General features: G+C 49.1%; 1 protein-coding gene across 2 annotated transcripts in view; it reads right to left on the bottom strand.

Annotated features, from left to right (window-relative positions):
* The window catches only part of PAQR8 (progestin and adipoQ receptor family member 8), a 26201-nt gene extending 3506 nt beyond the window's left edge, over positions 1-22695 (bottom strand). The window contains exons 1-2 of one of the 2 annotated variants that reach the window (XR_003253207.1): positions 22608-22695; positions 7072-8727 (exon numbers count right to left, since the gene is read on the bottom strand). Coding sequence is in view for 1 of the 2 variants with exons in the window: in XM_026063966.1 (XP_025919751.1) it covers positions 7615-8673 (1059 nt within the window). In the remaining variant the exon portion in view is untranslated. Of the gene's footprint in view, positions 1-3432; positions 8728-20468; positions 20541-22607 lie in introns of those variants that run through there. The other variant, XM_026063966.1, reaches the window with a different exon arrangement.
* Between the last annotated feature and the right edge of the window lie 809 nt (positions 22696-23504).

Genomic DNA, 23504 nt, shown 5'->3' with positions numbered 1-23504 from the left:
GCCGGCCCCAGCGCGCAGGCTCGGCGGGGCGGGAWGCGCATGCGCGTTGGGCCGGCCGGCGCCCTCCGCGCCTGCGCGGGGAGCGAAAGGGCGCGAAGCGGTTGCCATGCCAACGCGGGGGCGGCAGCGCCATGGYGGCGGGAGGGGGCAGGAGGAGCGAGCTGGGGAGGCCTCGGTGCCCTCAGCCTCGGTGGCATYCAGCCGGCCTTTTGGGGGTGGTCCCTGCCCCGTGCCGTGTGGGGGTTTATTATGTGTATCGCAATATTAGCTGTGAAACAGTAGATTCGTTCAGACTGAGCACTGACTTGTGCACCACATTTATCTCTTTCTGGAGGAAACAGCGSGAGGAGGAAGCAGCAGGGCCGTCAAGGAAGAAAAAATGCTGTTGTGCAGCAATCGCTCCTAGACACAACAGCTGAAGGAGAGGCAGGTCAGCCACGGAGGAGAAATGAGTTTTTCCGTATTTCTTTCCCTCCGTGTCCGAGAGTCTTGTAAGCAGAAGTCAAGCAGTGAGAAGTGCAGCCGGATCCTCTCTCTAGCCGTGGTGTGGGAGAGAGAAAACCAGCCGGTGGGAAGATAAGGAACGAGTCTGACGAGCTTAGAAAGAAAAATAAGAGCCTGAAGGCCAAGCACTGCTGAAAGAGCTGGATTTGAAAGACAGCAAGCAGCTATACRACTGCCTGCTCGGACGCAGCTGCTGGGACCTCGGCTATCTCTCTGGCTGATTTCTCTTGCTGTGGTGTTCAAGGACCATCTTGCAGGGCATCCTGAACTTAGCAAGAGGAATATGCTCCTCAGGGAAGGATGCCGTGGTCTCCTTTCTCTGTGCTAGCCAGTGCTGACTCAGACCAGCCTGCTCTTGAGAACCTTTTCCTTGGCCGCGGCAGCTGACTGTAGCTTGCCCCCCATGGGCCATGCATCATCCTCTAAGGAAGTGACAGCAATGCTTTAAAAAGTGGCTGTGCACAGCCTGCAAGGGGGGAGAAGTGCTGCTAAGCTCTAAGAACTAAGYCCAAGAGAGGCTAAGGCACTTATCCAAGGTCACAAAGGAAGATCCTAGGCTGTGCACATGAGCAGGGACAGGATCAGRAGACTGTGGCCCCAGTACTTTCCTCCTGGGTGTTTTAAGGGGGATGGGAATGGAGGACGGAAGATCAAGGAAAGCCATAGAAGAAACTGATACTTTCTTAGGGTACGAATAGTGGCCATAAGGCAGGAGAGAGGAGAAATGGGGAATAAGGAACTGAATTGGAACTCACAAAATCTGGATTCAGCTGCATCTGTGATATCAACAGGCAAGTCATACTTAAGACGAGCCCCTTTAGTTTCCTACATCCCTACTCTTTATTAGTAAAAGGGAAAAAGTGCTTCCTTTATCAAGCTTTCCTATCTCTTAGCTGTTTAAAAGTCACATATTTTGGAGCAAAGACTGTGCTATGATGTGTATATACACTACTGTAATACATGGCAATAAAAAAATCTAACCTATGAATCCCCTTGCTGCAAGAAGAGTGGATGATGTTTCAATATGGGCCACCTGTGGCCTGAGGAGCCCTGGGAATACAGGGGCTGTTTCCAGTGGGTCTGTTAGAGGACACTCAGAAACACAGGCTTATTGTCAGTAGGCTCAAATTTGCTACCTGAGTATCCACATATCTAGTTAAATATTTAGGGATTCACAATCAGACTGTTCTCCTACACTACTTGCTATGACTGCTTTGTTGTCTCATTTACCAACAGACACCCTGAAAAAGCAACACAAGCCTGGGTTGTTTTTTTTTTCCTATGCCCCATCTATTTGCCCCTTCCCCCCCACAARGGCCAAATACTTGATAGAGGTATGTTAGAAAAGATACTGCTAAGATATAAGTTTAGTGCTCTTCTCTTCAGAGCTAGGGGAACTGTTCCGGATTGAGAGTAAGTCTCATCTTCAGCMAGAACAAAGCAAAGAGCTACAAGATAAAGGATGAGCAAACACTGGGGACAACTGCAGAATTTAGGACCACAGCAGGTAGCACGCGTGAAGGTTAAGGCATGTACAATCCTGCTTTCCAGAGCTGTTAAGCCTCCACTTCTCTCTCTCAAGTCAACAGGAGCAGCAGGCAACACTGTGAATAATTCTTCCCCTGACCTAGTCATTGAGACCATCTCTGACAGCTGCTTAGCAGAACAAAGAAGGCAACATCTAACTTAGAGCTGTTTCCTAACACTCCGCCTCTTAGACCACATTATCAGTGAGCTGCAAGGATAAGACCAAATAGAGCTTGTCATTTGGTAAAATAACCACATCAAGGTCTTTCTTCTGAGGCAACTCACTGCTGCAATATCTGGTTCCCCTCCTCTGGCTGGTGACATCTGAAATGACTGAAACAAAGTGCTTTTTTCCTCTCGTTTGGAAGCGCTTTTACTTTTTGCATTTGGCTCCATGTGCTTGGGATAGGCCAGTTCCCTCTTCTGCTAAAAATCAGCTCTGTCTTTTCATGCATCAAGGATGTGTGTGTAACACTAAATAATGAAGGGGGTGTAATAAGTACATTCTCTAAAACAGTAACACCAAGCAGTTTCTTCTCAGCATACCACAAATCTCTATTTTAATTTCTAGCTAAAAAAGCTAACAGCCCTATTTTTCTGTTTTGTTTTTTTTTTCTCCCATTCCTCTAGAGTTTTTGTTTTATAGAAACATAAAACTTGGGCCTAACTCGTCTGGTGAAATCCCTGTCACTTATGCAGACGGCCAGACTSTAGCACATAAATCTCACAGAAATGCACGTCTTTGCAGAGTTGGCTGCATGCCTGCTCGAATGGGAGCATTTTTTCCTAAGCCTGTCTGGGGAGCTAGCGCTGAAGGCTCTGCTTTCGTGGCGCTGCAGRCCTTTTGTAGCCACAGATGATGAAGACATCTCGCCCTCTGGTGGGTGAAAACATGATAGTACATAAGCCTTGGTCTGCATTTTTATACAAAATTATAATTAAAATTGTAAATGTGGTGGTAATAGAAGGAACTATGGCAAATTTCTTAAATGACTGAAATTCACAGTGAGTGTATATCCTATGGGATGGCGTATGTACACGATCACACAGCTATCAGCAAGAAGAGTAGGAGCTCTGGCCTTATTTCACGTAGGCCCATGACTAACTGATGGATATCGCTTCTGTTGGTCAATCATCATGTCTTTTTGGCTTAATTTTAAACACGTGCCGAAATGCTTTGCTTGAACTGGCACCTGTGTTCACAGCTCTGCCACTGAAGCTGCGCTGCTTTGGACCAGGCCCACCAAGGCATTTAGACACTCGTCTCCAACAGAAGTTAAGGAGAATTCAGCACCAAAATACTTTTGCGGATGAACTTTAATCCCTATAATCAATGTCAGGGCAATCATTCTGCACCTCCTCTGTGAAAAGGGAATGATAATCACATAGTTACTGTGAAGCCTGGAAAATGCTTGGAGATACACGGATAAAACCACACCCTACTGTTAATTGTTATTATAATTATTATCCACTCCTACTCTAGAAGGCCAAATTTTCTTCCTAATGACTCATAACCTTCTCTAACTTTGCATTTGTGGATTTCACAGCACACCAATCATTTTGTTTTTACACATTTCTATTTTTCACTGAGGATTTTAAATAATGATCAGTAAAGTACAAAGCTTAAAATATTGTCAATATTTTCAACAATACAAAGTCAGCAAATGGGGGTTAGGAACGGAATGGTTAATACATAACACTCATACCTTTCCCTKTTTTCCAGGGAAAAAATACAAACTCCTTTGTACTTATGTTTAGTAACAGTGCTTAAAAACAATCTTGTCAGTAAAAGATGTAAATAGCAAGGCACATGAGGAGCCTGTCCTTGCCCTGTTTACACAAATCAATCAACATAAATATAAGTTTAAGGCACCTCTTTCCATCCTCCCCTCCTGCTCCTTATACCAAGCAAATTCTGTCCGTGGGTATCAGCGGTTAAAAGCAACCACAGAGCAGCAGATAGCAAAGAGGCTGTTTTTAATCCTCTGGTTCCCACAGGATGAATCCCAAAAGGAAACAACATAAGGCACACTGGGATAAATTCTCAGGAGTTGACCAGTACAGATCCGGGGTTACAAGAGCTGCAAAAATGCTATCTCAGGACTGGAGATTCCTGTGCRAGAGGCTTAGGACCTTGGTCCCTTCATGACCCACTCTCAGAAGTGCTCAGCCTTTGGTGGTCAGCTCTCCACCAAAGCCCTGCAGTTGGTCGCATCCCTCCCAGCCGTGCCTCCTTAGAGGAGCACCAGGATGGAAGAAGGTGCACTCCAGGCCCTGAGCCCAAAGTGCGAGGTCCAGAGATGCTTTCAGATGGGCTGAAYGTTTAGCACAGCGGCACTTTTACACTCTCAGGACTCAATCATGGTCTTCTCCCCTAGATCAACAGCACAGCTTTCAGGAGGGCATCAGCAGCCACCTTCCAGTCCCAGCCCAGGTGAGATGCAGCAGACTGCAGAGCATATGGAGTCTGCACAGGTAGGCAGCCAGGTGTGTAAGGCACAAGGATAAATTCTTGGGACAAGAAAAAGAAATAAAGTGGTTGGAGGAAGAGGAGGAGGAAGGAAACATGGATGGAGGAAGCTCCAGTGTAGATGAGCCTCTTGTGACACAAGGGTGCATCCCCACAGCAGCAGCRATCTATATTGCAGTTCCCTGCTAAATCAGCCCATCATAGTAACCAGGAGGTCAGCTCCAGTTCCGAGTGCAGGGCCACATGGGGGCACAGGTGGCATCACCTGAGGGGTAACATGGGAATAGGTAAAACCACCATCACCATCACACAATTGTTCCAGAAGGAGAAGTTTCACTTCTGCTGGATCAGTTAGGAGATGACATGGTGTGACCAGAAATGCCAGGAGCAGCCTCTCGCCTCAGAAGAGCCACAAGGCACCTCCTGTCCCCAGTGAGAGGAACTGGATGGCGATGCTGTATGTATCCTCCTTTGCCTAGGGCAGCACATATCAACTATTTTCAAACCCTTAGAGAAGGAAAGGCCTAGTTATCCCTGTCTTCAGTACCAGTATAACTCTAGCTGAGCAGCAGAGCAGGGTTTGTTATTAGCAGCAATGCCTACTCCTTCTCAGTTTTAGCACAGAAAGGGGCGGTGGACCAGCCTGGCTTATTCCCCTTCCTGCACAGAAACCTGTTTATACCATCCAGCCAAATCCACACTAGGTGGCTTATTCTGCTTTAAACTACCACAAAAGCAAGGCAAGTTTGCCTCTGAGAAGAAACACTACTCCCACTGGAAGTTGTTCCCCGAACTGGGAGGAGACCCACAAGTAAAGTCACGGAGACCRTGGAGGGGGCAGTCCGTCAGTGCAGCTAAGCCAGCCGAGCAACCAACCACTGTTAGAAGGAAAGACTGCTGTCCGCCTCCGCTTCAGCTCTGTGTACCCAACCCTTCCCTGCAGGCAGCGGTGTTGTCCAAGGGAGCTGGCTGAAAGTCAAAACCAGTAGAAAATTGGTGACCTTATTTCATGAGGTTTGGTTGTCTGCAGGTCTGTCTCCCTGCACTGACTTACTCTGAGGTCAGAAGAGCTTCTGTGCAAGGGAAGGGGCATGAGGAGGTGTTAGTGGGACTGTCCCTTACCCTGGCAATTTGCAGTTAGGTCAGTGTAGTTGTACCATCAAAACACACTGTGGGCAACTGAGCCATTAACAAGTTTTACGTGCTCCTAGCTGGGCTAGATGTGAACGAAGAGGCACACAGTGAGGAGAAGGGGCGGACTAAGTGACCTCTTGAAGACTTTCCTATGACTTCATCTGTAATCAGAAATGACCCCCCACCTTTGTATTTAATTAGTCAATAAGGCCACAAGTTTCAGATTTGTCCACAAGACATGACACAGCAAACCACCTAATAAATAAATTAGTTTCAGATATCCTGTTGTCTTCCCCTCCTCACTCCTCCATCATCAAGGCACTGTTTCCTTCAGACTGATCTTTACCCAGCTAGGAGGCTCTGCAGATAGAAAAGCCAAAAGCAAGGCCTTTCTGAATATTCAGTCATGCACACACGCACACACACGCACATACTCTCCAATAGTTAAAAAAGAGATCAAGTGCAGAAATCAGTGCTTGTCATGACAAACCATATCCCTGTCCCTAAACTCTGCCTGCCCAGTACCAGCAAACACGATTCATTTGCCTGCCCTCGGATTCAATGGGACAAATCTGTGGCTGGAGTAGATCCCATAACTTCTTTGCTTTCAGGAAAGATTTACACCTCCCGAAAACTGGCCTGATATCAAGGCATTTAAGGCTGCAGGTCTTACATAGGGTACAGCTGGGAGGACCCATGCCAAGGCCTACCATGGAAAGACAGCAGTGGGCTGAACAGTAGGTGTTTAGGCTGGTTGGGACCATATCTCTGCTTCGACTCTGAGCATCCAGCCCTGAAAGTGCTACCAGTTGCAATGCAACAATGGGGCTCCTCGATCTGAAATTCCTGCCAGCAAGCACAAAGGGGACTTGTCTACTTGGGGACACAGCAAGCCAACCCTTGCTACACCTTGGACAGGAGTGACCCATGGCCATGAAGTGTCCCTGACCAGCTATCATTGCTACTCCACAAAGGAAACACCAAGTCCCAAAGACAATCCATTCTAAGGTTACATAGGATCCTAATGCTGAACGAGACTCCTGCTGTCACCCTGCTCCTGCCTTCTGCCATTTCCTCTAGCCCCCTGCCAGTGCATAGCTGTTGCTTTTGTGCTCTGTCTGCCCCATGGACATCAGTAAGGAGCTGTACATGGAGAAGATGCAAGAGAAACCTGCCCACAGGAAAATCCTACCTTGAGCACAAGAAGGGACTTTAAGGGCACTAGCAGGGTTCACAGAAGGAAGAACAGATAGCTCATTTTCAATCTCCATTTCTTTGCCCCTGCCCTGACTATTTAATGTCTACCTTCATGTAATGCTGATAAAAACATGGCAGATTCACAGTCCCATAGATCAGAGATGTGCAAATATACTTTTGCCAGGGCCATCTCAGCAATCTGGCTCTGAAATATTGAGAAGGGTGAAAGTAGAGATAACCTGGCTTAACCCACTGGAGCAGAAAGGACTAATCCAGCCACTGCACTACACACGCCCTTGCAGCTGAATCCTAGAAATGTAGACTCCCCCTGAACAGGATCCCCCCAAGCACAGTGGAGCCGGCAAAACCCAGACAGGTAGTCACATTCACCCATGATCCTCAAGGTCCATTCTCCACTACTTTGTGAGCCCCAGGAGACCGTTCTGCCATCTCACAGCCCTCAGGCTGCCTTCCCTGACATTCAGCATGATATTCCCTGCAGGTTTACTAGCATGAACAAGAAACCTCTGCTATTCCAGCATCCTTGGTTAAGTGACTTGTTCTGGCTTAAAATACCCCATGTTCCCCTGCACGGCAGAAGGCAGCCCCTGCTGTGAAAATGCATCCAGAATGAAGTATCCAGCCCTCCGCCACAGTCCACAGGGTCCAGGTTAGTCAGAGTGTGTTAGACAAACAAGCCAGTTATGTCTCTAATATATTATCCCCCTCTTCCTGGTTTTCACCAGCCAGGTGATGTCACGCCCATCATCTTCCTGACTCTCTCAGGAGTCCTTTTTAGCCAGACTGGTCTTGATCCTGCATCGCAGGATGTAAGCTGTGATGGCACTACAAGCCACCAGGCCAAAAAAAGAGCCGCAGGTGAGATAGATGGAGAGAGGCCCATGTCTCTTTAGGAAGATCTCCTGCCTGTTCTTGTAATCCAATAATATGGCCTCCAGTTGTGAGAGGGTGCAGATGGCCAGGAATGTGTGGAAGATCTGGTGGGCATGGCCAACGATATCACAGGATCCTGGGAAGTACTTCTCAGGAACTGGGCAGGAGAAGAAATAAGCACTGATAAGAAAAAACAGTATCTGACATGTGTGGTACCAAGCAGCATCTTCCTCACAGCCTCCTAGGTGACACACGATCACCCGGTGAGCAACAGGACTGATATCCAAGATGAACGCCAGTCCAGCTGGGATCACCTGGCACATCTTCCTCATGATGGGGTAAGGTCGTCGGTACCGATACTTCGCGTAGCAGCAGCCAGCACAAGAGAGCCAGCCACAGAAAGCAGCTGCTGGGAGGAAGAAAAGCCAGAATTTGTCATACCAGGCCTGATCCGAGCTGTAGTAGAAATGGGCTAGGGCACTACCATACTGGTAGATGCTGACTCCGACGTAGTCCACGAAGTAGAAGGTGTAGTGATACAGCTCTGATTTTGACTGCAGTAGGTGGGCCAGGAGGCTGCAGGTCAGGTAGGTGACAGAGGACAGGACAAAGATGAGCAAAGGCAAGGACCATGCATCCACCGGTAACTGTTCAGCCTCCACAAACGTCTTGAACCTCAGCAGGACAGCCAAAGCTGCCAGGAGATGAGTCCACACGTTGACCACCTCATTATGCTTCTGGAAGAGGCTAAGGAAGTAGTACCGCCACTCCTGGCCGGTGGGACGGTACCCGGTGTGGATATATGGCTCCCGAAAGAGCTGCGGCACCTCACACTCTTTGACAGTGCAAGGCATCTTCGGGAATCCGTCTTCCAGCAGCTTGGGGAGACGGCTGAGCTGCTGCCCACTGAGGGACAGCGTACTGATCCTCTCCAGGATGGCTGTCATCACGCTACGTGTTGCGGCTGGGAGCTCGGCACTGGGGAATGTGGTCTTTGTGTCCTACAGGGAAGGGAGAAGGAGAAATTGTTAATGACGCATCAGGAAAGAGCGCACTGCATTCCCAGGCTGGAGTGAGCCATGGAGCTATCAGGATGCTGGTCATGCCCTTAGTGTCAAGGGTCTTTTCTGGACTTGGCAGAGCCAAATTTAGCATGGAGGAGGATGGCACAACCCCGTCCCTGCAGTTATGGCTATGTCAGATGGACACAGGAATATCACAAGCCTGCCCTTCCTCCCCCACATCCTCAGGCAATCACCTTGGAGGGTATTTAGGAGAGACCTTACCCCAGTAGCTGCGTGTAAGGTGGTGCAGGGGGCAGTTAGATGCCAAGAAAAGGAACAGAGTTGATGATTCGTGGAGGGGACAAACTAGCACAAACTGCTCAGGGACAAAACTGGGGTATAATTACTCATCTAAGGGATAACTTGCCTTTGTGAACCTGAGTGAAGAGGAAAGGGGTCTCAACCAAATTGTGGAGGTTTCAAATAAGCCTGGCTTCCCTGCCACACAACTTGCCCAGGGCTGCTGCAATGAGTGGGGCAGGAGGAGAAGGGGACAAGTCCATAGCCCCAAACCTGCAGCCCTCATCCCTCCAGTCCCTCATGCGTAAGAGGCAGTAGGATTGGGAGGTGATGGAGAAGAGACGGGCTCTGCATCAGAGCTGTCTGCAATTTGGGTATAGCATCAAAGCCTTGTAAGGTCCACAGAGACATGCTGAAGGGATCCCGGGCAAAGGCCCTCCCTCCTGTTTTTAAGATGTGCCTGGATGCAAGGCTCCCATCCTGCAGACAGGCTCAGAGGAGCCAAACCCCAGTGCTGGAGACTCCTCCGCCTGCATCGCTCTGCTCCTTGGCAACCTCCAGAGTTGCTAAGCTCCGGATGGAGAGATTCAGAGCTCCCAGGGATCACCAACCACCCACAGTCAGTCTGGCATTCAAGGATGAGGCAGCGAAAGCACAGTCTTTTCCTCACCCTCCACCCTCAGATTGGTGCTGGGCAGTGCCCCAAGGCACTGGGCAACCCAGGAGGGCTTTGAGGCTGCCTTTGCAGGCAGGGTTAGGGGCCAGAGGATGTCTGCAGCCCTCCTAGGCTCTGTAGGCTTGCACTGGAGGTAAGCAGCTCTCAAATCTTCCAAATGACCTCTTCCAATCTCATCTCTGGTGCTTTCAGCCTCATCTCTTACCCTCTTGGGGGGCCTCAGGGTGCCGACTGCAGCAAATGGCTGCAAACAGTATAAAGCATCCTCCCTTCTCCCTCTCCTCATACGTTGACATGTGGCAAATTCAGAAGAAGGCACATGGACGAACTTGCCCTTATATGCAGAATCCCTAATAGCTGGAGGTTAATTAAAACCTCACAGCATTGAATTCACACCCAATAGCCTCTGTTTCCTTTCCACCCTAGATATATCTCTTACCTGCTAGCACTTAGGCCAGAAAAGGTGCGATGCAATCATCACACAGACACCCATGCTTGAACTGAACTTAATGCTGATGAAGTCCTGCCAGACTCTGCAGGGCTGTGGTTATTTGTGTCACACATACATGTTTGCAGAATCGGGCCTGACTCCTAAGCTTACATGTACACAACCAGAACTGCAGTGGATAATGGATGGAGATGGGCCAAAAAAAAGTAAATGCAAATGAGTATTTTGAGTGTGGGAAATGGCTTATTTTTCTTCTGTAGCATCAGATACCAGCTGCTGCCAGAGGTGAGACACAGGACGAGTTTAAGCGGGTGCGTGACAGGAGGCCGATCAGACCTTGAGAGCAGAGCGCGGTTCCTAGTGTCTCCTGACTAGGCTGGTGATACAGAGGATGGGAAGGTGTTAAACACAGAGATAGTAAAAGCCAGGAGATGGGACGTGTCAAACAGTCTCAGGGTGAGATACCACAAAGAGCAAAGTCAGAACAGATTCTGAACCAGCAGTTGCAAGTCTCACTTCCTCTAGCAACCCAAGCCTCTGCCAACACACAAAATATTTTCAAAATATTTTCATGTTACTTCCTTATTCTAGCAGATGGGGGTTGTCATAACTAAGAGTTGCAACATCTTCTAATCAATTCTCTCTCTCCCTTCACTTTCCAGGCTTTCACCCTTAGCACCTCTCAGGACTGTTTTTTCCTTTTTTTTTTCCCCCCTCCTTGTTTGTCATGGGGGAATCTGGCTGCTGAGTTTGATGTAGTTGCCTTACCACAGGTGGAAGGATGATCCCTGCAACTGATATTTTAGCTGCACAGACGCATAAGACTGAAGGTGTTACAGTGAAACCAGGCAGAAGACAGTGCTCTTTCTGGGGCAGGTTTCACTTTGCAGACATTCACAGAGGTTTTGTTTCTCTCAGGAAGGTCTGCAGGGCCCAGCTGTGTGCAATCGTTACCTTTGCAATGGGAGTGGTGAAAAGCCAAGAAGACTCCTAAATCTCACTCCAGGTGCTACGCTGAAGGTCTCATGTTGTTCCTTTGCTCAGAGATGAAATCTCCTGGCACTACTAGGCCTGCAAAAGTCCGTCTCTCTCTGGGACACCGGCCTGTCTAGCAGCTTTGGTTATGGCAACCACCATTTCTTGAAACTCTGAACACAGTGCCATGGCCAAGCCACAGTGACTCACCTCCTCGCAGCAGCAGCACACCGGCTTCAGAGACAGGGTCCCAAAGCTCCTCTGTGCACCTTATACAGCCCCAACTCCACGCCAGGCGTTACAAACACCACCAGGCTACTCTGGGACACCAGCAGCCGTTGGAGAAACAGCAGCTCCCTTCCCATGCTGTCTGCATCTCCTTCATTGCAATGGCAAGATTTCTGCTGTCTCCAGGCCTATGCATAAGTTTTGCCTTAGGCAGAGGTGCCAGTATAGACTCTGAAGTGTTTTGGGCTTCTCAAGCTGCTCTACCCTGTCTCTCTGCCTGCCATAATATGCTTTCCACCCCTCCCAACACTTCCTCTGACACAACCCAAGCATGGCAGCTTGGACCTTGGCTCACCATCTCCCAGCTTCCCTTTAACTAAGTGTGGTCCACAGATTTGGGCCCACTGCGGGTGGCTCAGTGCTGAATTTTCCTCCCAGTTCATCCCAGCAGGATGCTGGAAGACAGCTCCAAAAAGGTATTTAGGCACCAAAGTTGGAGCTGGGGGTTTCAATCCTTTTTTTTATAGCTCACTCAATGTCAGCAGCCAGTTTGGCTATACTACTAAATAAGATGGGCTAAGTACCTTTCTCTGGGTGTGAAGGTTAATTGGCATGACTCAGCTCCAGCATACTGCTAACTCTTTTCTTTCCCAAAATGCAGTGGTCGTATCCAAATTGCCTACTGGGAATGATCTCTGGCTCAGACTAACCCCCCATATTAGGCCTGAGCATACATAGTCTGAGAGCTGCTACTTGGCCTGGGCCAAAACCTTGCAGGGACCACGCTAACGATTTAGCAGTGTGGACAGTGGTGTGCCAGGGGCTGCTGTGTTTAGTTTATGTGCAGAGAGGTGGCATTTAAGTACTGACTCTCAAAACCTTTGCAGGGCTGGGTTCAAGGAAGCTAATTTACCCCAAAATCTCAGGGGTATCCCTCCCTTCTGGACACACAGGGAAGGAATCTCCAAAGTGGTCTGCACTTGGCTCAGGGTACAGCAGGGACACTCAGAGCTGATCTCCTCCAAATGGGACAGGGGACAAGGAGAAAGGGCATCCCGAAGTTTCCCACCTCTCAGAGAAAACAGCCAAATGCTAGTGCTGACTACTGCTGTCCCGAAATATCAGGAACTGAGCAACAGCTTGGATATGGCACCAAGAGGCTCAGCAAAGAAATCACCTGCTGGGCAGGTGGATTATGCAGGAGCAGAGTTGAGGCTGTGATCTCCTAAAAAGAGGCAGCAGTACACTGAAATCTGCCTGTAAAGGGAAAAGGCAATCAGAAGAGACGCAGAAGGACTGCAGTCGAGTCTGGGCGTAAGCACGCACACCGATGGGAACAGCACGTCGCCCTTTTCACCATCCGTGGCGTGCCTGCATCGCATGCTAACAAGGATACAAGAGACGGGCAGCTTCCGTACCAGGCACAGACTGGTCTCAGCTTGTACGGTGTGTGTTGACGCTGGGATTTTGCCAGGGTCCAGAGAGCTCAGCGTATACACTGAGCATCACCTTCGAGCAGAGCTAGTGAGAAGTTAAGCACTGCTGATCTCTCCGACAACTACAGATGGGAGAGATTCTTCCGAGCAGGCTTACATAGCTGGAAAATGCCAGTGTTTAAGGGCTGCAGGAGGGTCAGACATTTTCAAAATAATAGTCCGAAATCACAAGAAACACATCTGACACCCGGATAAACATCACTAAATTAAGAACCTGGTAGACTGCTTATTTTAAACAGAGCTTGTGACATTAACGAGTGAGAACAAGTTGGCAATTTCCAGCGATCATGTGATTAGCAAAGCAACGAGCAATTAACGTTAGAAAAGAGAGAGAGAGAGAAAAAAAAAAAGAAATCCAAGGTCAGCACTGGCTGTTTCACTTTCACAGAGCTGCTATTCTTTTCCTTTCATGGGGGCGTAGGAACGGCTGAAAGCCACATTCATTGGCAGGGCATCTATTTGAGATTCTGTCCTCACCCCGATCTCCGGAGGATTCAGTTATTTTGGCTGCTCCCAATTAACAGCAACCAAGTATCATTTGTTCAGGGACCAAGTTACAAAGAGAGAAGGAGGGAGTGGAGTATAGCCAGGTTGTATCATTACAGCCACAATAAGAATGCGCGCCCAGAAGAAGAATGATCCCTTTCCAATTTTTCTCTCCCATTTAAACAAAGTAATTGGAAACCCAAGCTTTTCCCAGCCCTTTTGCTTTTGGTCACAGTCTAATGGAGGGATTTGAATGAGAAAATTTCCTACCAAGCAAGTAGGGCTGATTTTCCCACCAATTTGGCCTCAGCATTAACTATCTGGAACTGAGACCGTACCAATGTGATATATCTACTTGAAGAATAGTATTCAGGCCTCAGATACTTACACATGCAGTATATGCTTCCAGAAAGGCAGTAATTCTTTGTAAACAAAGCAGACGGGACTGGGGGACTCAACTGTGGGGAAGTCTTTAATGAATGCGCTGCTTTCAAAAAAATGTGGTGCTGGACAGCATGAAAATAACAGCGACCAGTGATCTTGCAGTAGTGGAAAACAGGCTAGTTTTGAGAGCTGCACAGTGATTAATTCATGAATCCCTCTCTTCTGGGAGTTGAGCAATAGGGAAATGAGTGGCCAGTTTCTTATCTTCCCAGACAACTCACCGGCTTCCTCCTCAGTGTCTATACAACGCCCCTGGATGGACCACAGGTCATTCTGAGGCCTGGGGCTTTATTCTGACCACTTCYTACAAGGGATTAGCTTCGCTGTCGCAGTTATTACGGTGTCAAGATGGAAGAGAGCAGCTCTGCTCAGCTGCTCTCCAGGGCAGCCAGGCCCAGGCTCCTGCAGTCATTTTGGGGGAAAAAAAATAAYTGCCACACTTAGGTCAGGCCAAACAGTGATGAGATAGGGAGCTGGAGGAAAGTGAGGTGTCCAAAATAYACATGTGGACAGGGAGAAGAACTCAGGATGGGCACAGCTTGTACTATTTTTTGAGGGTTTATGGCCAAACTCCTGGCCTGACTGCAGCCAGGTTTTAGCAAAACAGTTTTGATTTTCTTTTATACTGTCGTTAGTAAGAGATGATCGTAACTCCTAACCTGCAACTGCCACCTCTGCCTTCATCATTTCACAGCTTGATGGCTGAAACACAATTGAATGAGGAGCTCRGAGACACACCATGAAGCACCAGCAGATGCAATGGGCAGCTGCCGGATCCTCAGTGGAACATGTCACTCAGACATGTTGCTCTGGTGTCCAACCTATTGGCACTCAGATGCTGTTCAAGGCACAGCAACCTCTTCACACCTAACCAGACCTGGTGAGAAGTGGGTGCCAAAACCAGGAACTCTTGCCATTAGCTCACTGGCCTGAAAGGTGGCATTGGGTTTTCCCAAGGCAGCTATGACTTCTCATCTGCAAAGTGCTGACWAGAAGCCAGGTCCAGGGATTCACACAGACATCAGCAGATGGAAACCGAGCGTCTGCCAGGTTGGTCTCAAGCTGAGGAACAGAAATAGTCCTCCATCGTGGCCTTTGGACGAGACCCACGGAGGCAGAGTGGGTGGGATTGTGGCAGGAGGTAGGAGCCCAAACACCTCTGTGGATCAAGGTCGAGCTGAGGGTGTTAAAAGGCTCTGAAAAGAGCATGCTAAGGGCCACTGAAAGATCCCATAATATAACATCCAGGCCTAACTAAACCAGCTATCCACTGCCTGACTTATTGTAGAGGGTGCAAAGTGCATCTTGGGCTGTTTTAAAAGGAAACTTGTAGGGGCCTGAAAGTATCTTTGGAAAACGACCTGGGATGCTGCCACCTCCACCAGTAGCAGGCTGCGACTGCTTGGGACATGGTCTACACTGTGAAGCACCAAGGCTGCACGCTGTTCAGATTCAGCAGACAAGCCCCATCCCAAAAGCCTACTGCCTGGAGACTTGTCCTCCCTAATAAATATACCCAAGCACAATTTTTTCCTCCAATAATTAAAGCAATTGCCAAGGACTTGGGACATACTTTAGAAGAACAGCTCAGGAACACAGTGCAAACTCCTTGATCCCATTCTGTGTGGTGTTCTGGAAAGGCTACAGTCMAGAGCTGAGAAATTAAGAGAAGACCATACATTGGCTCATAGCAGTTCTTCCTGCCCAGTCTTGGTATCTGCTTCCTTTTCCTGTGGTACACAAACCTGCTATGCTAACCTTCCTCCTAGCTGCGAGAGCCTGTGCTTGAGACACAYGCGGCACTCAGACTCTCTCCACAGACCACACTGCAGGGAGTTATTTGGATTTACAGTGGGCCACAACCCACTGGCCTCCTTGTACTACCAGAAGAGGTGACATTCAATGGCTTGTRCCAAGGATGAGCCCTGCCCTAGCAGGCAGCAGGGTATGTAAGATTGATCTAAACTCCGGCACCAAAGAAGTAGAAAACCCCACAACCAGAGTGGGGTCAGGTGCCCAGGACTTTTGTAAAACTGAGCTCCTCAGATCATTCAAAACGCATGAGATCAGCAATACAGTGGGCTACAGCCAGACACCTCCTCACCCTACCAATACTTCCACCTCCCAGTCTACAAAACTGGGGTACAAATCCTCATTTGCCTGTGGAGAACTAGATACTGTGCACTTGATGCACTACTCTAATGCACCTGACCAGGCAGTGCTGGGACTACATAACAGTACATCGCACAGAATATTTTTATTTCCCCCAACACACTTACGTACCCTGATACATCTACGTCAGCCCAAGGGTGCATTATAACCACTCGGATTCTGCACAGGTCAGGATGCTCTAGTCACATCTGCACTAATAGCCTAAGCAGTGCCACGGCTGGAGCACYGCAACTGGATTGTCCAACTGCTAAATTGTGTTGGAGTGGCTTTAACCTGGGCCAGCCTGCACCAGATCAGGCCATCTTTGGGTAAGAGATAGCACAGGCCGAGGACCAATACCAATAGGCAGCTCAGATGTTTTGCAAACTAAGAGAGTTTAGTAGCATCGATAGGACCAGACCTTGTCACCCGGTCTCAGGACTGGCACCAGTAATGTGTAATTGGTGCCAGGTCCAATCCAACATCTAATTGGACTGGAATATCTTCCAGTCAAGTCAGGCTTAGATCAAAGAGTAAACTCTATTTCCTAGGTACCTGTAAGCAGCACACCCTTTCTCCTTCTCCTAGATAGTAGATAACTGAATTATGGTACCACTGCATGGTATTTCTGGGAAGCAAAAAGGCGATGTGATGTGAATTACCAGAGACATTGAAGAAAGAGCCTGAAAATAACCTTAAGTCTGCAGTGGACCCAGAGAAAGGGCAATACTGGGGAAGATATCAAATAAAAGAAAATGGCCCAAATTCTACCTTTCTGTATATGCATACAGAGAGAGAGAGAGAGAAAATGAGCACATAGCTGAAGCAGGGTTTCTGCAAGCATGTATTAATCAGGAAATTAACGTCTCATGATGCAGGGAGATTAGCCATCCAAGATGACAAGAGACGGCAGGATCCACCACTGAAGCCATGGCAATGTCAGCTCTCCCACAATTTCTGGCCCGGAAGCAAAACAGGCCAGCAGCCAGCTCGGCCGTGCTGAGCAGTACGTGCCTCTTGACATTGGTTCGGCATTGTCTGTGCGTTGGGCCAGGTCCAGGGGATGAGAAGAGTGGAGCCGGCACAATGAACAATGCACGCGGAGGGGACGGAGCAAAACAAAGCTGCTGGAAAAAAACGTGCCACTCCAGAAAAGCAGGGGGGTTCATGGCATCCCACCAAGACGGGAGAGTTCCCAAGGTCCTGCAGTGTTTGGGGTGACAGTGGAAATCCCTCTCCAAAGTAGGAGACCAAAGACTCAACAAGGCTGTGGGCTTTATCGTGAGAGTCCAAACCTTGTAAATCTCGAAAACCTCAAGTCAGACTTCATATGCGGTGGTCTGATTTTCGCAGTGCTGAGTCCTTGCAGATTATGTCCATACTAGTAACCTGAGCAGCATCCAGGTCTGTTCCTTGGTTCCTTGGACCTTGGGCTGGCTTGGCCACTTCCTTGCTGTTACCCTCTCCGGTACCTCCAAATGGGTAGCTGCAGGCAAACTGTCTTTTGGGAACAGTTCTTGGACTGTGGAAATTCTCAAACCATGCTGGGGAATGGTTTGGGTCAATGCTAGTTGGCCTAGGTCAAAACCATACTAGGAATTTAAGGGTAAGGGAGTGACTAAATCTCTACCATGGCACATTTTGATTTATTAGGCTAAATGTAGCCTCAGTTTCTTTGTTGGTGTTGTTACTGATAAAATAGCTAATACACTAGATAAGTGCAACCCCCCCCCCCATCTGCAGCATTAGGTAGATGCAAAAATATTAGTAGTTGTTATTTATACCAAGGCAACATCTATAGACTCTGGCCAAGAAGCATCTCCCCATCATGCTAGCTGCTGTACACTCATATTTGAAAAGACAGTCCCTGCCATCAGGTTTGGATACAACTATCATGTGGCTCAGGAGGAGCTGTGCGGTGCTACTCCCACTCTCATGTTAGCTCTAGATCATGACCTAGAGCTGCATGGGTGTGAGGGAGATCATGAAGCAGCTTTCTCAACCTTCTGGTAAGTCCATCTCTCTCCTAAGAAAAATTGCTTAAGATTAAGCTAATATTCCACAGCCTTTCTTCTTGACCTCACTAAACCTTTGCTGTTTGCGCTTTCTAGATCTGCTCACCAGCTTCTTTTCCCACAGACCACAACTAACACAGCCCCCAGTGCTTTTCGGCTTGATCTGTTTCTTTTTAACTCTGAGTTTTGGGGTAGATGAGAAATCCCAGAGTGGGGCATTCTCTTTATCTACTGGCCAGGTGGAGCACCCAGACTTACAGGCTTTGAGTACATCAGCAATAAAATGAGATCAGGGCATGGTCCTGATCAATGACCTGTGACTGTCCCAGGCTGTCGCAGTGTCAGCACACTCCCGGTTACAATTTTGGTCCAACCATCCAGGGACTGTTCCTGATAGGCAATTTGGGCATAGCCACCCTGTTTGAATGGGGGAAGAGAGTTTAGGCATATGGATGTGAGCTGTACCCTGCCAGTTATCCTGAAACCAGAGACTAGTCTCTGGCCTGTTGCATTCAGTAGTGCAGGGACCACCAATGAAGCGGGGTGTTCAGTCTGCATAGGCTATATCCAGGCTTCAGSCTGTTTGCCCCAGCCATAAGTAGGGTGCCGGTGAGTGTGACAAATGTGGTAGATTGCAAGGCTTGAACACAATTCCAGAGGAAACTCCACCAATCTCACTCTTCTCAAGAACCATCTAAGAAAAAGTGACTTTTTTCTTAGAAAAAAAGAGTCCTAGGTTTGGAGATTGGCAACGCTGAGCTGTCCCAGCCGCTCCCAAAGACCTGACCATTCATGATCATCCAGACCTTTCCTTTAAGTGGGAAACACTGCCAGAGCCAAAGGAGGTGGTTAATTTTGGTGGGGGGATTCCTTTCACCTAACCTCAGACTTCTACAACATAAACATACGTATCTGAGCCAGTCAGCCCAGGCAACATCCTTGGAGAGGATCAGGCAGTATGAAAGTGTGACTGAGCTGACCTATTTCACATGCCAAAACTAGAATGAGATGAATCATGCCAGAGAAGTGCCTATATTTTTCCCATTCACTGTAAGAAGACACAGGGTTAGGCTGAGGTAAGTAGCTCACATGTGGGCATCTGAATTTGTTTCAGCTACATCTTACTTTCACCTCCTAAATTTCCTCCTGCAATGTCCATGGGATATGGTATCCTCCTTCCATCCCTGAGTAGCTGTGTGCACGCCCTGTAGTGACAGCAGCTTTGTGGCCAGTTTGTCTACACAACATGCTTTATAACAGGCCTTTTCCAGTGACAAAATAGCTGCCACAGAGTCACCAACAACCACAGAGGTGAAATAAGTCAGGGGAACTACTAACAACTCTTAAGAGTAGGCTTCAGAGCTGGCAAGCTAGGAAATACCTTTCTGCAGCTGGGAGTTCATTACAATACTCAAAAGATAGCTTTTTTCCAGCGCTGCATCCACTTCACAGTCCCAGAACCCACTGATGGGATGAATCTTCTTTCTATGGATGCAGAGGTGCTGCAGACACGAACTCCTACCAGCACAGAGAGACCTTCACAAACCAGCAAATCCTTTCTTTCTCACTCAGACAGATCTACTGACAGGACAACCCAGGAACAATCTGCCTGAAGGCAGAGAAACCAAACAAAACTGGCTGTGTGCAGTGAAAGCCAGGGATACCGAGTGTGGCCAGAAGACCTCCCAGAGCCTACAGGCTGAGGCTACTTAGCTTTGCTGCAAGCATGCTCCACAAAAGCCTGTTGTACAAAAAGATTTTTAAGGTTGTGGATTTTAGAGCTTCAGTCATTAGAAAAAAATGTATATAAATCATGCACACCACCACTGCTGCTGCAGGCATACAGCAGGCTGCCAGCGAGAAACTGCAGCTCTGTGCCAGCGACTAGAGTTGGGAGGTCTGGGCTCCCTGCACTAAAGGTCTTTACTATCCCAAGCCCCCATCTGGGACCTCCTCCAATTTAGCCAGGAGGCCTCCCCTGCTAAGCTTTGAGGTTTGCGATGACAGCAGTGCTACCCTTCCATGGGGCCATGAAGCCCCTAGCAATGAAAAGCAAGGACCAGATGGCAGAGACCCCCACAAACAAGTGATCTGAGCATGCACAGGAAGCCAAAACTATCAGGCCTGCGAGGGACGCTGGCTGTGCTGCATCCCCTGCTTAAATCCCTACTCGGTTTCGAGGGCCCCCTGGAAAAAACAACTGGGAGCTAGCTTCCACTGCTCCCTGCCTGTGTCTGAAGGACAGGGCACCTAAGGTATGGCTACATACAGACCAAATGCTCAGCCCCGCGAATTTACTACTTTAGAAGAATTAATTTAGCATCCACGGACACTGCAATTAGAAGGCCAAGAGAATGACCTCAGGAGAGGGAAGTACAATGTACATTGGTAGCTAAATATTAAGCTGGTACATGATTCGATCATCAAGTCATAACAAGTAGCTGCAAGTGCAACCACATGACCCGATCGCAGTTCCCCTCGTCCTCAGCCACTCCCTGCCGCTGCTTGCTTGTACTCACAGCGTGTTGCTCAGCCTTTCGGCGCACGGGCTATCTCTTCATGTCTGCACAGTGCCGGAGGGACACAACCCTGTTCTTGGCCAGAGGCTCCAGGCCCAGCTTCAATGTAAACAAATAAAAGCAATAATGCCTGGAGAACAGAAATCCCTGCAAGCAAGCGGGACTGTTAAACAACACCTTTAGTGGCTAAGGGGGAGGAAATATGTAACCATTTGTGGTTTGGCCTGATGAGTCTGTGTGTTTCTAAGAATTGTCTGCGACATGTATAATCCCCTCCCCAACACACACGCACTCCGACAYAGAAGCAGGAGTGCAGCCTGCTTATATAATTCACAGCTACCCATCGCCTCCCTGCCCTAGCAGAGAGCAAACACGGACTTGCAGCGTGCCGACCTGCTGGATTTCACTCCTGCAGAGCACCRTGTGCGTACCTCACCCTATCGCACGACCAAACGCCACTGCTGGGGTAGCATCACACTCACCCTCAACATAACCCCCCTGCCTCTCTCTCACGCCACGACCCCCACTCAGGCAGTCAGCCTGGCCAGCAATCCCCCAACTAGCTGTAGCTAAAGCACGACGGGGCATTTCCCAGMGTCAGCCCTACCATCACAATCCCGCGGCATCAGAAAACAGCTACACGGGGCTATAAAAAGGCATGTGCTAGGACACACGTCTCTGTCACACATCCTGCCTCGCAGGGCTCATGAGCTGAAAAAGAAGGAAGGGTTTGAGTTTGGGAAATTTTGGTGCTGGGTGAAAGGGTACGACCATACGAGAAGGAACGGAACTGCTGTCTTATCTGAAAGGCTGCAGGGAAAAGCAACCAACCGCCCTCTAGGCGAGCGAGCACAGAAAGGGAAAGCTGCCGCGCTTCAAAGGACAAATCATCACGGCTGCATCGGGCAGGTTTACTTTGTAGAGCATCCAGCTAGGAAGTCCGCTCGACACGCAGCTAAAACCCAATCCCCGCAGGATTTCAGTGGCTAATTACATTTCATACACACCTCTTCAGCAAGGGACTCGGAGATGGGCAAGGCTTGCGGTCCTACGGAACAGGTGGATAAGCTGAGGCCAAGGGGATAACGGCACCACAAGGAGCGGTACCACCTGCCGATCTCAGCCTCCACCTCTCGGAAACGCTGAAGCCCAGGGAGGTGTCAGGCTGCTGTTTAACCAAAGGACGTATTCAGGCTTACTCAGTCACAGCAGATTAAGAGCGCGCTGCAGTTCCCAGAGCGCGGTTTGCAAGCCTCAGGGGTCTGCCCTGCCGGCGGAGCTGCGCTGCGCTCTGGAAACGGCGGATTAGCTCCGCACGGGCCGTGGCTACGCTCCTCTCCTTGCAGCACAGGGTTGCGCTGGATGAAAATGGCTGCGTAAGCACAGCCACGGCCGAACCCCGCCACGGCTGGCCTCACTCAAATGAAAGCAGCCCGCACGGCGGACCGGTGGAGCTGCACAGTTATTAAATTAGCATCCGATGCAGGACCACTGGCTCCCCGCATGACCCATGTAAGCAGCTACCGTGTCCGAGCATCAGCACTTCCCACCCCGGCTTAGCTACCGTGAGGATAAAGCGTTGCTTTTAACTCAGGCGAGCGCTGTGCCTGATCATGCTCGTGATGAAGACAGTCACACTGATACTGAGCAAATGACCGCTCGGTGTTTATGCAAACATATATATATTTTTGGCGGTGGTTCAGAACGGTTCAAAACGGTCTACAGATTTCTTTTTTCTTTTTWCCAAAAGGTGAGAGACAGCCCTGGTGTTTTCGTCAGGAAAAAAAAGGATAGAGGGGAAATATGGGGAATATGACAGCCAAACCCAGGAGTGGCCTGGAGAACGCAAACTGTTCATTGGCCCTTTCAAGACACGAGCTGGGTGTAATCAAAGGAAACCAGCAGATAGCAGGTCCAAAGCAAACAAAAGGAGGTGGTTCTCCTCACACCTCACAGTTAAACTATGCATCTCCTTGCCACTAGATTCGAAAAAACTTCAGGGGTCAAAGTCATGTAATAAGAGTCCGCTGATGACTGTTAAAAACAAATACAAAAAAACACCCATCCAAGCTCTCATTCGAAAAGCTCTTGAGATAGAGGCGAAGAGGGTGGAAGAATTTAGGGCAAAACATCACTCACTGCGGACTTGTCCTGTCCTTACACTCTTCCTCAGCAYGCACAGGAGCAGGACACTTGCTAGATGGACCTTTACTGCCTGGTGGATCAGCTGTCCTGAGGATGGAAAGAGATCATGCAGCCCTGTGCCCCTAAAGGAAGGCACACAGGGCCAAGGCTGCGCTTGTAATTCCTGTGGGGATCCAAGCGCAGGATCACCCAGGGACGTTGTTAGACGAGTCCCTGGGCACCGGCCCCAGCATAAGTGAGAGCTGGATTTGCTCACAGGGTTACGAGAAAAGGATGAAAAAAGGATGCACGCAGGGTTAGGAGAAAAGGGTGCAAAGTGCRCTCAAAGTGCAAAGATGGCATAAAGAAAACCAAACGCGGAATACGTTATCTACATGGGGACGGGCCCAGAGCTCACTGAAGTCGACAGGGAGGATGACAGGGATTGAGCTGTATAAGCTTTTATATCATATCTGCACGCTGGGAACGACGCCCCGCAAAAAAACACCCCACACCGTGCCGTGGCCACCAGGYGAATCCCACCCGGGACCCTCCGCCGGGCCCAACCTCCGAGCCCAGCCGCAGGATTTCGCACGGACAAGAGCTRCTCCTTCCAGGCCGCTCTCCTAAAAGCCCGAAAGGGGAGAAAACACCCGACTAACGCTGTGCCCGGCCCTGCGACGCCGGGCAGGTAACCTCGGCGGTCACCGCCGCGGGCAGCACAGTACCGCTGCACCGGACAGGTGAAGCTGCTGCACTCGGGTGGGGGCAATTTCTTCAAAAAAAAAGAAAAATATTATTTTTTAAATATATTTTTTTCACATCTTTTCCATGCACAGTGCGAATGCAAGTGCATGTCCTCACAGCGACCTCAGGCTAGGGTGTTTCCCCCTCTGTATTTTCTTGGGGAAA

Source organism: Apteryx rowi, unplaced genomic scaffold (assembly GCF_003343035.1).
Source record: "Apteryx rowi isolate R43461 unplaced genomic scaffold, aptRow1 scaffold_205, whole genome shotgun sequence".
NCBI classification, from domain to species: Eukaryota; Metazoa; Chordata; class Aves; order Apterygiformes; family Apterygidae; genus Apteryx; species Apteryx rowi.
Note: the sequence above shows the minus strand (reverse complement) of the source record. Positions and strands in the feature narration are given on the sequence as shown.